Genomic DNA, 13717 nt, shown 5'->3' with positions numbered 1-13717 from the left:
CTCCCTCTTCCTTTTTCAGTTTTCTTCTCCCCTCCTCCCTTCCTACTTCTGCCCCTCCTCTCTTCTCTTGCCCAGGTCAGTTAGAAAAAGCTGTCAGCCCTGCAGGAGTGGAGTTCAGAGAAGGTGGGGAGCCAGGATTACAAAACACCCATGACTGGGCCCTCTTGCCTAGTTGCAGTCTGGAGGTTGGGTTTTCAGGTCTGTGTAAGCTTGGCTTCTAGCTGGGGTGTTAAGGACAGTAGCATAGTGGTCCCCCCACCCCAAACTCCACCCTTTCCTCTGGGAGGGCAGCCAAGTCTCAGTGCTGACTGGCTCCAACCCCTCCTACTTTGGACCTATAAACTCTCTGCTGGGAGTGCCGTTCCTGCACTCACACTGCACCCTGGCTGAGCCGGAGCACGGGAAGCCGGTCACACGGCCTGGATCCCGAGGAGTCAGGTGAGTACTGGGGACAGGTGAGTACTGGGGTGGGGACCGCTGAGCCAGACTTCCCTCATCAGCTCTTGGCTCCCACACATCCAAAGCAGAGGCTTTATACCCCTCAACCCCTGCCGTTCCATCTCTCCGCTCCTGCCTCCAGTGTCCCTGCCCTCTGCCACGGCTGTCCCATCTCAACACTGCCACCTCCAGCCTCAGCCGTTCTGTCCCTAGTGGACTAAGCTGTGTGTATCTGGGATCCAAGTTGGATCACAGGCCCAGTGTCGACTGCTTGGACAAGAGAAGCGGCTGGCTGAGCACGGGCTGGGAACAGCAGCAGCAGTAGTAACCAAGGCTGTGAATCGTTACAGAAGTAGATTGCCACATTTCTCACATAGAGCAGCTAGTGGGTTTGAACTGCTGACCTCTCAGTTAGCAGCTTAGTACTTAACCACTTCATCTCCGGGGCTCCTTTTCCCACACCCGGACAGTGATTTAATTGGACATGGCCCCGGCTGTGTAGGTGAATGCAAGTTCAGCCAGGGTAGCAGACCACTGCAGAGTTTGCTCTAGTGCCACCATTTACTAGCTTAATGAGCTTAGACAAGTCAACCTCTGTAAGCTTTGTTGTCCTTCCTTTAAACAAAGCGAGAATTCAACACATGGCATTGTTGCGTTGCTTTTCAGGAAGTGGGCTACTTGCTAGTCCCTGACTCGGCAGCATGGAGCTAATCCAGGACACCTCCCGCCCACCCCTGGTGCACGTACAGGGGATCCCACTCATCAAGTACTTTGCAGAGGCCCTGGGGCCACTGGAGAACTTGCAAGTCTTGCCAGATGACCTGCTTATCAGTACCTACCCCAAATCTGGTAGGTGACCAAGGGTCGTCCCGCCCCCTCCTGGCCACAGTCCTTACCCTGGGCCAGAAGGGGCACACCCTCCCTCCCTCGGCAGGCACCACCTGGGTGAGCGAGATCCTGGACATGATCTACCAGAACGGCAATCTGGAGAAGTGTCGCCGGGCCCCGATCTTCATCCGGGTGCCTTTCCTCGAGTTCAGGGTCCCAGGGTTTCCCTCAGGTATGTGGGTGGGCACTGGAGGCAAGTAAGTGGACGGAGGGAGGACCAGGGCTCCAGTTCACTGGACCTGTCCCTGCCCACGGCTTAGGCATGCAGACACTGGAGGATACACCAGCCCCCCGGCTCCTCAAGACGCACTTGCCTCTGGCCCTGATCCCCCAGACTCTGCTGGATCACAAGGTCAAAGTGAGTGGCAGAGGAAGCCAGGGAAGGAGGCTGCTGGAGCCAGGCCGGCCCCGACTCTATTCTCTGGAATGGTCTCCCCACTTGTCTGAGCCTTGTGTCATCCTAAGGGGGGAACCATCTGCCTCCTGCTCTGGTGGAGGCAGACCCAAGGGAAGCCGAGTAGGGCTGCTCACAGGCCCACGAGGGGATGGAGGGGTAGAGCGTGCCCCGCTTCAGGGTTAGAGTGGTACAGACTGTTTCCAGGGTCCAGCCAGGGCTCTGACAGATCTCAGCTGTCATGGTGGTACTCACTCAAGTAGGCCAACCTCAACACTTCACTTCCTCCTCTGCTGAATCGAGAGATGCCTCTCTCACAGGGATGCAGAGGGTGGCAGAAGGAGCTGGCATGCTGGCAGTAGTGACGCTAGGGTGGTCACCTGCCCATCCAGGTGATCTATGTTGCTCGCAATGCCAAGGATGTGGCTGTCTCCTACTACCACTTCTACCAAATGGCCAAAGTGCACCCTGATCCTGGCACCTGGGACAGCTTCCTGGAAAAGTTCATGGCTGGGCAAGGTGGGCCTGACTGTGGAGGAAGGGGACTGAGGGCAGGGGACTGCGGGACAGCCAGCTAAACCAACCGCCTCTATGTTGGTGGGCTTTCCCCAGTGTCCTATGGGTCCTGGTACCAGCACGTGCAGGAGTGGTGGGAGCTGCAACACACCCACCCTGTTCTCTATCTCTTCTATGAGGACATGAAGGAGGTGAGACCACCTGCTGCCCTGTGTCACACTTTGGGAGGCAGAAGCCCACGGGGACCTGCCTAGCCCTTCTTAGCCCCTCTCCCGTGACGGCTCCTGGACCCCTCACCTAGTCCTCCTTGCCCAGGACTCACCACATCCCATCCCCTCAGCAGCAGGACTTTGTACAGCCCTTCTCTCCTAGCGCCTGAGTTAGCTGCACGTTCCGCCATCGATCACTTAGTGCTGCTGCCTCTCTCTCGGTGTTTGCCAAGTGCTGGCCCAGGCTCCGAGGGCCAGTTATGAAAGAGGACTGCCCCTGGCCTCAGCCATGAGTAACCCAGCGAGGCTCGGTGCAGGCTCCCAGGGTAGAGAGCACCTTCTTGTGCCCCCGAGGAGGAGGACTGGGGTCAAGGGGTTGGCTCTGAAGCTGCTAAGTGAGGGGGCCAGACCACCTGGGACACGAGAGAGGGGCTCTGTTTCTTTTTGCCCAACAACCCAAACCGCCACTGAGGAGCTTTCTGCTGCTGCAGGACCCCAAAAGGGAGATTAGAAAGATCTTGGAATTTGTGGGGCGCTCGCTGCCTGAGAAGACCGTAGACCTGATCGTCAAGCACACGTCTTTCAAGGCGATGAAGGGGAACCCCATGGCTAACTACAGCACTCTGCCCCCTGACATCATGGACCACAACATTTCCGCCTTCATGAGGAAAGGTAGTGCCCGCCTGGGATGGCGATCAGGGCAGGGAGGAAGGGGAGGGGAGGGGGGACAGGGGAGAGAGGGGAGGGGAAGCAGCAGCTCGAGCCAGACCCGAGCCACCTAGGCCAGGACCTCCAGCCTCCCTCCATCTCCCTCCCGCAGGCATCACGGGGGACTGGAAAAGCACCTTCACCGTGGCCCAGAACGAGCGCTTTGATGCCCACTATGCTGAGAAGATGGCAGGCTCAAAGCTCAGCTTCCGTTTACAGCTGTGAAAGGGAGTGGTGGACAGGCTGGTGTGACCTTCACACTGCCATCAGCCATGTGTGGGCACGTGTGGCCTGGGGGCAGCAGAGCCAGCCTCAGGAGCGCTGAATAAACGTGGTTTGTGTCCAGTGGAGAGCCTTTATTGAAAGCAAAGCAGCCTGAGCTAAGGAGTCCGTGCCCCCGGGACCCGGAGGCCATGGCCCTCCAGCCCCGAGTTCCCCAACACGCCCATCTGGAGAACAGAAGGGGCGGGAGAAGTACACCCAGGAGACAGATGCGGGCGAGGGCAGGGTGTTTATTTGATCACAGAGAATCTTCTGCTGCCCGCACTCCCCGGAGGTGGCAGGAGGCTGCGGGTCTGCCAGCCTGCTTCACTTCTTCTTGGGCTCCTTACAAGCCACCACATACCTCTGGGCCACATTGAGGGGAGGAGAGTAACCATCTGCGTAGGAAGTGTCTTCAAACAGGACCGAGTAGTCATCCTGGGGCTGGGCAGGAGGCAGACAGGAGGGGCTGGTCAGAGACTCCCAGGCGAGGCATCCCCGTTGCTGAATCTGCCCCCCTGCAGCTGGGGCTGCCACCATCCTCTAGTCCATGGGCTTCCAGCCTCCCTGTCCTCATCCCTCACTCGCTGGAGCCAAGCACACTAGGTGTCTGACCCTAGTCCCTGAGGCTACAGAGCTCCTTTCCCACGACACAGGGGCAGGGGACAGAACAGGGAGGAGAGGGGACACAGGAGCCGTGTGGTCGGGCTGTAATGGAAGGCTCCTGTGCCCTGGCGCTGGGTGAAGGGTTTAAGGACAGCTCAGAGGGCATCTGGCAGGGATCCAAGAGAACAGAGAACAGCCTTCACGCTGCCATCAGCCATGTGTGGCCTGGGGGCCGTAGGTAAAGGCCAGTGGTGCAGGGGTCAGGAGATCTGAAGACAGATAGTCTTCAGGCACATAGTGCCTCCCTTCTCAGGGCTCATTGCTGTAAATGAGCTCAGAGCAGAACACACGGCAGGCAGTGCTCACGGCGTGCAAGGCGCCGGAGGGTAGAAGGACCCGGGCCAGCAGGTGCTGCTCTAGGGGACGGGGCTGTGGGGGCATCGGACCACCACGCAGAAGGGCTCCCAGGTCCCTGGCAGCTCTGAGAGTCTGAGAGAGGAAAGGTGACAACCCCACTGTGGTCAGCCGCGTCCTGCTGTCCCAGGGGCTGCCTTACCCGCTGGGGGGGCGTGTGGATCAGGGCGCGGTAGAAGCAGGTGGTCTGGGGATAGAGGGCCAGCACAAGCTGTTCCTTCTGGAATAAGGCTTCCGGGTCCGTCTCGGGGTTGGCTTTCCACTGGGGCAGAGGAATGATGCGTCGCCGGCTCAGGGTATGTCTCCTGGGGGAAGGGGCTGGTGTCAACCCACAGCCAGGTCTGGGGACTCCTCCCCAGCAGACTGGCTGCGCCCCCACCTTGTGGTGCTCCTCCCTGGCCCAGACACTCACTCCTTGCCTTCCTCATCGATGTCATCCACCTCATACCTGCGGGAGAACAAAAGGAAAACGCCGGGTGCAATGTAGTGAGATGCATTCTGGGCCAAGGGGGCACTGTGGGGAGGGAGAGGGCCGCGGGAGCCAGCGCGTCACCCGCCATCCCCATGGCACCCCAGGAGGGCTTCGTGCCCATTCTGTAGATGGGAGACGGGGCAGCCAGAGACTCCCAGGGTCCACTCACTTGTTGGTGGCATGGCTGTAACTGACCACCTCGGCCAGGATCCACTGCTCATCCCCCTCTACGCCCTTCACCCGGGCAGCCACCTTGTCTCCAGGTTTGGCCACATAGTCCCCCGAGGCTGGAACGGCTCCACAGAGGGGTGGGGGCCTGAGAGGGGAGGAAACTGTTAGCCCCACCCAGGCCCGGGGCACCAGGCCCTCCGTGCCAACCCCTGCCACCCACCCCTCCTGGCCCCAGGCCAGCCTCACTTGTCTCCAGGCTTCCCGATCCACAGGGGCAGGGTCATGGCCGACTGCTGCAACAGCGTCATCAGCACCCCTCTGCGCATGGTCTTGCGAGGGGGCTCCGAGTCATTGTACAGGCCTGCGATCTTGGCTGCTGTGGGAGGGAAGTGAGCCCCTGCTCTAAGGCAAGGAGAGGGGCCTATCCCCAAATCCCCCCAGCAGCCCTGCACCGGAGCCCTCACCTCCTCAGTCAGCACCCAGGGGCACTATATGTTCAAGCCTGAAGAGACCACCAAGCTCAACCAACAGACTAGAGGCCCCTGGGGGAGTGGGGCTGGAAGGGGCCCAGAGGAAGGACTACACTTTCTTGACCTGTGTTCTCATTGCAGGGTTGTGTTCAGGTTCTGAGAAGTTCATTACGCTGTACACATCTGAGCACTGTTCTGTTAATACACACTGTAACTCAATAGAAAGGTAAACTATCAAATGTGGGCCCCTAATCTCAGGCATGACTCAGCCACCAGTCAGCTTCATCCAAAGCCAGTCTGGCAATGGGACATCTTTGAGGCGTGAACTGCCCACTGTGGTTAATTTCAAGGGCAGGGGAGAGGTGGGAAGGCCAAGGAATGAGTGTACACTCCACCTGGAAGGCCAACTTCAAGACACCTAGGTGTGGCTGTGTACAAATAAGCCAGGCTCTCGAACAGCGAGAAATGGAGCTGGGGCTGGAGGAGGAGGGAGGTGGCCGCTGGGGAGGAAGAGAGGGGAAGGGCGGGTCTGCCTGGTGGACAGAGGAGCTGGCGCGAGCTTGCCTCCCAGAGGCCAGGGACCACCTGCACCCATGTCCCAGTCCCGGGCCACCCAGACCACTCACTTCTCGAGGTCAGACACCCCTGGGAATGATGACACAGACCGAGGTTACGGAGGTCCCCCCAGGGAGACGGGACCACTAGCCTCAGGAATCCCGTGTGCTCCCAGTCAGGGAGCACAGGACCTGTCTTCTCAACTCACCAATCCGCCGCTCCTCCAGCAGGGACTTGATCTCGGCAATCTTGTCCAGGGCTTTCCGGAGGATGCTGGGGGTGGAGAGAGGGCAGGAAGAAGGCCCAGCTGAAGCAGGTGCAGGCTGGGTTATTTGGACCAACTCTATTGCTGAAAATGACCAACACTAACTATGTGGGGTTCTCTTCATCTTGAAAGCACGAAAGAACCGATCAGGCAGTAAGGCAGGCAGGCCAACAATCTAACAGAAGGCAGGGTCCCAGAGAGGTGTGCAAAGCGGACCCAGCTGCTTGTGTCCCGAGAGCAGGTCGGATCCCGAGGAATGCTGCCGCAGTTCTGGCAGCCTCTAGGGACCAGGCGGACAGAAAGAAGGGAAAGCCCAGGGTCTGCCTAAGGTGGGACAAGTGAAAGGACACCGCCACGCACCCACCCCCTGCCACAGGCGCAGTGCTGGAGGGAGAGCTGTCTTGGCGCAGAAGAGGCGAGAGAGGGTGAGCATGCTCCTGGCAGACCCTCGTGTGAACTTGCGGCCCCAGGAAACGTCTGTGAATTTCACTTAGAGGAGGTTCCAGTGGCGGAAAACAAACAAAACACAAAAACAGATGCCTTCAAGTCAGTCCTGACACGCAGCGACCCTATGTGTTTCAGAGTAGAACTGCTCCGTGGAGTTTTCAATGGCTGTGAGCTTTTGGGAAGTAGCCTTCTTCCAAGGGGCCGCTGAGTGGCTTCAAACCGCCCAGCTTCTGGATAGGAGCTGAGTGTTTAACCATGTGCACCACCTTAGGGACTCCTCCAGAGTGGCATAGACCCCAGAGGCCTCGCAGAAACAGACACGCTCCCTTTCTAGAGGGAGCTCCCCAAAGAATACAGCAACAAGGGACATCATGTTTGCGGTTTAAACAAAAAACCAAACCACCAGCTTTCTGGTTAGCAGTCAAATGCCTTAAGCCTTACACCATCACCATAACATGTATGTGCACATAAAGAGACAGTGACAAAACACATGGTAAAGAATTACATTTCTATTAAGTCTGAAATCATTCATTTCCAAATAAAAAATTAATACTCATGTCTGAACCCCACTCCAAGTAAATCAGAACCTCTGGGTCCACCAGATGTGAGAACCTCGTGAACTTAAGAAATACTGAGTTGAATGAAATCGTGACTGCAGGACTTATCCGAGCCTTTAACCCTTTAGTTTGCACTGTGACTCTCCAGGAGAGGAATGTGAAGTTCCATTTCCTAAGGTTACTACAGCTCTACTCATTAACATTCAGAAAGCTGCAATTTTCTGCAAATGAGACTTCAGGTCTGACCTCCCGGCCAAAGCCTGGGTCTCTACTGTCTGAAGGGCAGCCACGAGCCTGGCAGTCGCCCTCAGGGCGGCGCTACCCCAGGTGGTCAGCCGCACATGGGACGGCTGAAGAGAGGCTTCCTTCCAGCTGATGGCCTTTGAGTGTGGCCAAGAGCCCTAGCCAGACCCTGACCATCAAGGAAGGAGCAAAACCTGTGTGAACCCTTTAGAATAAATCCAGTACCACACATACAAATGAACAGTGTAAGTGTTTGGTTAGGGTGACCTTCAAGGAAAAAAAATCCCTCTTGGGACATCTCTCCTGCTGAGAGGGTGGCGTTCATGCTTGCAGAACAACAGCCCCTGAGACACTGGACTCCATGCAAGGGGACAAGCCCACCCCCCACCCACCCCTCCTCTCCACCACTGCCCACCTCTGGGCATCGCTGGGGCCCAGGCTGTGGTGGGGGAGGTGGCTGCGGCAGAAGGATAAAGGCAATACGTTAGCACCCCTGCCCGGGGCTTCTCTGCCAGCCCGCAAGTGGCTAGGGTGGGGGCGGGGCCACTCTCCCTTTGCTTCTGAGCTGAGCCCTCAGACTCAATCAGCCTGAAGTATTACCTCCTGGCAAGCCACTGGCTGCCCAGGCCCGGTGCCTGGCTCAGAGAGATGGTCCAGGGCCTATGGTGTGCCTCCTCCCCACCAGGCACTGGCTACTTTAGCCGTGACTCGCTCGGGCCCTGGGAAAACTGGCGTACCCCTGCCTGCAATGGCTTAGGCCATCCCAACTCGTCATGACCCCACTGGATTTCCGAGGCAATGAATCTTTACAGAAGCAGACTGCCCAGTCTTCCTTCTGTCGGGTGGCTGGTGGGTCTGAACAGCTAACCTTCTGGTTAGCAGTCAGATGGCTTTGCAATGGCTTACACACTCATAACACTGCCTTCCCTAGCTGGGCCTTGGAGCCTGAGGCTGCTACTGGCCGGCCGTGGCAGCAGCCTCCCTGAGCACACCATCCGTCGTGCCGGTCACTGCACCTTCACACAGATGCATCTTCACAGGTGCTTCAGGAACTCGGTCAGCCCTGCTTGTCCTCCACTCTGTGTGGAAAGCAAGACCTCTGACCCTGTCTCCTTTTGACCCCTGCTGCCAGTGTGCCACTTCAAGGCTTTTTTAAAAATGAGGTAAGTTTTTACATAGTCACCAGGGATCTTTTCCATTTTCCGCAAAACATAAGGAAAACCAGCTAGGAGGCAGCTGTGTACACACGGTGCAGAGGACACCAGGGCTCAGTTCCTGCCAGCGGCTCTGGCTGTGTCCTCAGCTCCTAAGGGTCTTACGTTCATCTCCTAGAATGGGCTGGTGCAAGTTACTGCACCCATATAACGGGCTCTGCCAGAGCAAACGTGTCTCCCCATCTGGATGGGGCGCTCCCTGAACCCACTCTCCCTTTTCTGGCCTGGTATTGGCTCTAACGAGGCCACACTTAGTGATTACTGAACGCCCGTATGGAGGTTTGAGAGTGCCGAGGAGGGGAACGAGAGCAGGGTTGCAAGGTGTTGGGAGCTGTGTTTATGGGGGCAACCTTGTAAATGTTTGACTCTGGGTGAGCCAATGCCAGGAGGAGCCCCTTAAATTGCTTTCAGAAGCAGATGGCTCCCTTGGCCAGCAGTTGGGAGGGGAGGGGCAGTTTACCTACACTCTCAACTCAGCATGACTCACTCTGACTTACGCAAGCCACACTCAGGGCCAGAAGAGTGGAAAGGGCCAGACGGTCAACCTGCACGTCAGAGAGGAAAGGGGTGGGCAAGGAGGGGCCAGAAGCCAGGAGAAGCGACCAAGCCCAAAGTCATGGCTCCAATCGGAATTCACTCTCTCCTCCCCTCAAGTCAGCCCTGGTTGGCTCTGCTTCCCAGCCTGGTGTGGGAGCCGCAGCAGATCCCGTCGTTCAAGCTGAACAACCTCAGTCTTCCACTTCTCTCCCACTGCTCACCCAGTCCTTGGATTTGCTCTCAGACACTGCTCGTCAGCTCTCCGTGCTGCTCTGCCCCCATGCCACCGTCTCAGCTCAGCTCCGTGCCATCTCTTGCCTGGTCTCCCACCTGGCCATGGCTCTCACCCTGAGCATCTCCACGTGGCAGCCAGGGTTTCCTTCCTGCTTCTGAGGCCTCACTGGCACCTGTAGCCTCAGGCCGGCTCCCAGCGTTGGAGGCCTCTGTGGCCTGCCCTCCCCTTCCCCAGCTGTAGGGGATTCTCTGTCCCGTGAGCACGAGATCTGCAGTCACCCCTCGTGGCCTCAGACACTGGCCCCTCTGCCCAGGCTACGTACCCGCCCTCATCTGCCAGAGATCCCAGCTCAGGTTTACCTCTTCCCTGAGGCCATCCCAGATCCCCAGCCACAGGGGCCACATCTCTGCTCGTCCACCAGCTACACTGTCCTGCCCTCCTCTCTGCAGGGGCGTGTCTGTATGAAGAGGGCCTGGGGCCAGGTATAGGCTGACTACCAGCAAGGGCCTGCAGGATGGCTGAGAGCAGGCAAAGAAAACACGGGACCATGAACACAGGACAGAGCCTGAGAAGAGCGAGTCGGGAGGAGAAGAGAAGCCCTGGGGCTGTTAGTAACGAATGTTTGCTTACCCGCTGCCAGTGAGCCAATCCCGACTCACAGCCACCCTTTAGGACAGAGCAGAACTGTCCATAGGGTTTCTAGGGCTGTAAACCTTTAGGAAGCACACTGTCACATCTTTCTCCTGCACAGTGGATGGAGGGTTCAAGCTGCTGACCTTTTGGCTAGCACCTAACCTTTCACTGCTATGCCACCAGAGCTTCTAATGAATGCTTAGGGTGCCTGAACATCAGCCATCGCCACAGATGGGAAGGCAGTTATTTAAACATGAGTTATGAAATTAATCTCTTAGGTAACAACCAGCATTAAAAAAAAAAAAAAAAACACACAACAGAATAGTAGTGGTGAGCACCGTACTACAAAATCCTTGCTTCAATTCTGTGACACAGAAACACAGAAAATGAAGGTCCACTGTGAAAGGGCCTGGTGGCCAGTGTACAGTTCCACTTCCCAAGGGCCTGCATGACTCACAGGCTAAAGCAGCCAGTGCCTGTCTGAAATACTGATTTTAATCCAGCGTTTGAAATCAGGCTCCCCACTTATTAGCTAAATAGCTTTCAGGAGATTACGTGAGCCCGTGTGCCTCAGGTTCCTCACCTGTAAGATGGGGGTAATATCACAGCCCACCTCACAAGGCTGCCGGGAGGATCCAGTGAGGTAAATACATAAAGCAAGTGCCACCTAAGAGTTTCTTCTTACCCACAGTGCTACAACAGAGGCTGTACTTTTACCACGGGTGATGGCCAACAGAGTGTGAAAGAGCCTGGTATTGGGCCCTGTTCAGGCACTGCGGAACGGCAGGCCTTGTTTTGTGCTGATACTCCTGTAGGTAGCTATGATCCCATTTTAAAGATGGAGCAATTGCGTCTCAGCTGGAGCAATGCCCAAGGTGACTAAAACGGCAGCGCTGGGATCTGGCTCACACCCCTGTGCCATCTGTCATGCAGCAGGGCCCAGGGTGTCGGGGGTAGAGGGGTTTAGAAGCAGGCTTTAGGGAAGGTGGGACCCACGGGGGGCTGTGATTTGCAGGCGCTGGCAGCCAGTCCCAGGTGAGGACGTACGAGGTAACTGCAGGCAGAGCAGGGCGGTACTCACTTGCACTCAGCCTCAGCGTCAGCCTTGGCAGTTGTGTAGAGGCCACGCAGCTTTGTCCGGTAATAGGGAGAGACTGCAGGGTAAACACAGGGACACAGAAGCAAAGGGCAGAGAAAGTTATGTGGCACTGCCCTCAGCACACCAGAAAGAGGGGCCAGGGCTCAAGTTCTAAGCTGTACAGGCTCAGAAATGCTCCCCGAGGCTAATGCCTCCCATTCATCGAGTCACACTTGTGGTACAAATGCCATCACTGCATCTAGCAGAGGACTTCTAACCGTTTCTACGTTATCATACATGCAAGAAAATGTTTGTCAGCATGCTAGGGGAGACAGACAATTCTCAAAGCTCCTCAGAGTTGGAAGATCTAGCCCGGGAGTCTCACACACAGTCTGCGGGATTGACACCTCAGAGCACGTGCAGAGACACACTGAAGGGACACTGCTCTAGAGAACACCGGGGGGCTGGCGAGCCTGTACGTTCTCAGGGTCCTTTCCAGGGGCACCCCCATTCACTGGCTCTCCAGTCCCACAGCTGGGGTTCCCTAGTATTGGCAGTCGGTCACCAGGCCCCTGGGTCACCTTACACATCTAGTCTCAGGCCCAAAGGGCAGTCCATCTGGAGCACGGCAGGTCCATGCCAAAGTCCCCCTCAAAGATGCTAACAGCCATGCTGCCGGTCCACACTCTCCCATCCCCTCTCTCTCCTGGGCCCAGCTACTCACTCTTGTTTTCTGTCTGCATCCGCTCATGAGTCTTCTGGATGTTCACCAAGTTGTGTTCACTCCGAGAGCGCTCCTCCTACAAGAATGAGAACCACAGGGTGGGAGGGAGGCCCTCTGTCTGTCTGCAGCACCTGCATCCAGGCCAAAGGCCCCACAGAAATGGTCCTCATTTTCAACAGCCACATTCACAGCGAGTTCAAAAGGATGTTTTCTCCTGAGTAATGCAAAAGCATTACAAAAGGCAATAAGGTTAAACCACAAGTACACTCTTTTTTACCCAGAAAAGACAAATTTATCTACAGATTCAATGCAATCCCCATCAAACTTCCAACTATCTTCTTTACAGAAATTGACCAGATGAATCTAAAATTCTTATGAAAATTCAATGTACCGAGAGTAGTCAAAACAATCTTGAAACAAGTTGGGGGCACTCACACTTCCTGATTTCGAACCTGACTGCAAAGCAACAGCAATCAGGACAACGTGATCCTGGCACATGGACAGACATCAGAGACCAAAGCAACAGCATCAGGAGTCCAGAAATTAACCCACACATTTATGGTCAACTGATCTAGGGAACAGGGAAGAAGAGGGTGTACAAGCCTTCCCCACAGCACCTCAATTTTCTTTTTTCCTACCTGATGCAGTAGGCCTGAGACCAGTGCTGTACCTGTGGGTGCTGGAAGCAGAGACGGTCCCTAAGCAAGAAACTGTAGCTATACCTTTCAACTTTTACGCCAGAATTCCTGAGGGTTTGATGGAATGGATTCACCCATCTGAAAAAACTGGGTTTGACAGTGAATGCAGCTCTAGTGGCAGAGATGGCCCACTGGTAGCTGGATATCTATAAAACCCTACCTTATACGAATGGGAGTGGACTGAGGGGGGTTTCTCACTACACTAGTATTACTGCCAACATTCTGGACCAGCACTATGGCTAGAGCTAACATCCCTTCCAAAGGTGAAGTCACGGTAAAAATCAATGGCAAATGGAGATAAGGAGAAACAGTAGCTGAGGGTTAACAAACAGCTACAACAAGGGAAATCCAGTTATACTGGTGCCTGGAGAGAGGCTCAGAGTGAGGTGACAATGTTTCCTAAAGCAATTACACCAGGTGCCTGAAAAGACGAAACCATATGTTTGCCGAGATAGGGCCAGATTACCCAACAAGCAAGGTATGTGTGGGTTTAACTGTGCCTACTTACTAATTTAGTAAACAGTGTCACCTGGGTTTCATGACATCTTTGAGATAGTGACCCCCAGGTGAAACTCTTCACTATATATTGTAAGTAAGCACAATTAAACCCATGTGTTCCCTGCTTGGGAGCACAGGTGGCACTGTGGTTACAGCACTGGGTTGCTAACCAAAAGACAGGTTCAAACTCAACAGCTACTCTGTGGGAGAAAGATGAGGCAGTCTGCTTCTGTAAAGATTTACAGCCTTGATAACATACTACACAAAACATCGTTCCACCTCCTACTGTGGTGAGTAGCGACTGAGATCTTAAAAGCTTGCAAGCTGCCACGATTGGTCTCTCCTCGTCCAGAGCAAAGAAGAATGAAGAAAACCAAAATTCATGGAAACAATTAGTCCTAGAGACTGGTACACCATCTGATCTGCAGCCTATACAACTATGAGCCCAGAAGAACTAGATGGTGCCCGGCTACCACTGTCAACCAC

General features: G+C 55.7%; 2 protein-coding genes across 2 annotated transcripts in view; one reads left to right on the top strand and one right to left on the bottom strand.

Annotated features, from left to right (window-relative positions):
* Positions 1 to 1139: 1139 nt before the first annotated feature.
* LOC103204952 (sulfotransferase 1A1) lies at positions 1140 to 3378 on the top strand. Its single transcript, XM_007950194.1, has 7 exons — positions 1140 to 1287; positions 1373 to 1498; positions 1587 to 1684; positions 2113 to 2239; positions 2333 to 2427; positions 2937 to 3117; positions 3266 to 3378. Exons 1-7 carry the CDS (start codon positions 1140 to 1142, stop codon positions 3376 to 3378), a joined length of 888 nt encoding a protein of 295 aa, XP_007948385.1.
* A 363-nt stretch (positions 3379 to 3741) lies between these two features.
* Positions 3742 to 13717, bottom strand: part of SGF29 (SAGA complex associated factor 29) — a 12079-nt gene continuing 2103 nt past the window's right edge. The window contains exons 2-9 of the mRNA XM_007950193.2: positions 12036 to 12111; positions 11315 to 11387; positions 6311 to 6375; positions 5324 to 5453; positions 5076 to 5222; positions 4847 to 4882; positions 4577 to 4739; positions 3742 to 3858 (exon numbers count right to left, since the gene is read on the bottom strand). Coding sequence (XP_007948384.1) covers positions 3742 to 3858; positions 4577 to 4739; positions 4847 to 4882; positions 5076 to 5222; positions 5324 to 5453; positions 6311 to 6375; positions 11315 to 11387; positions 12036 to 12111 — 807 coding nt within the window. The remainder of the gene's footprint in view (positions 3859 to 4576; positions 4740 to 4846; positions 4883 to 5075; positions 5223 to 5323; positions 5454 to 6310; positions 6376 to 11314; positions 11388 to 12035; positions 12112 to 13717) is intronic.

The sequence above is a fragment of the Orycteropus afer genome, unplaced genomic scaffold, assembly GCF_000298275.1.
Source record: "Orycteropus afer afer isolate SDZICR_OR568_19922 unplaced genomic scaffold, OryAfe1.0 scaffold00266, whole genome shotgun sequence".
Lineage (NCBI taxonomy): Eukaryota > Metazoa > Chordata > Mammalia > Tubulidentata > Orycteropodidae > Orycteropus > Orycteropus afer.
Note: the sequence above shows the minus strand (reverse complement) of the source record. Positions and strands in the feature narration are given on the sequence as shown.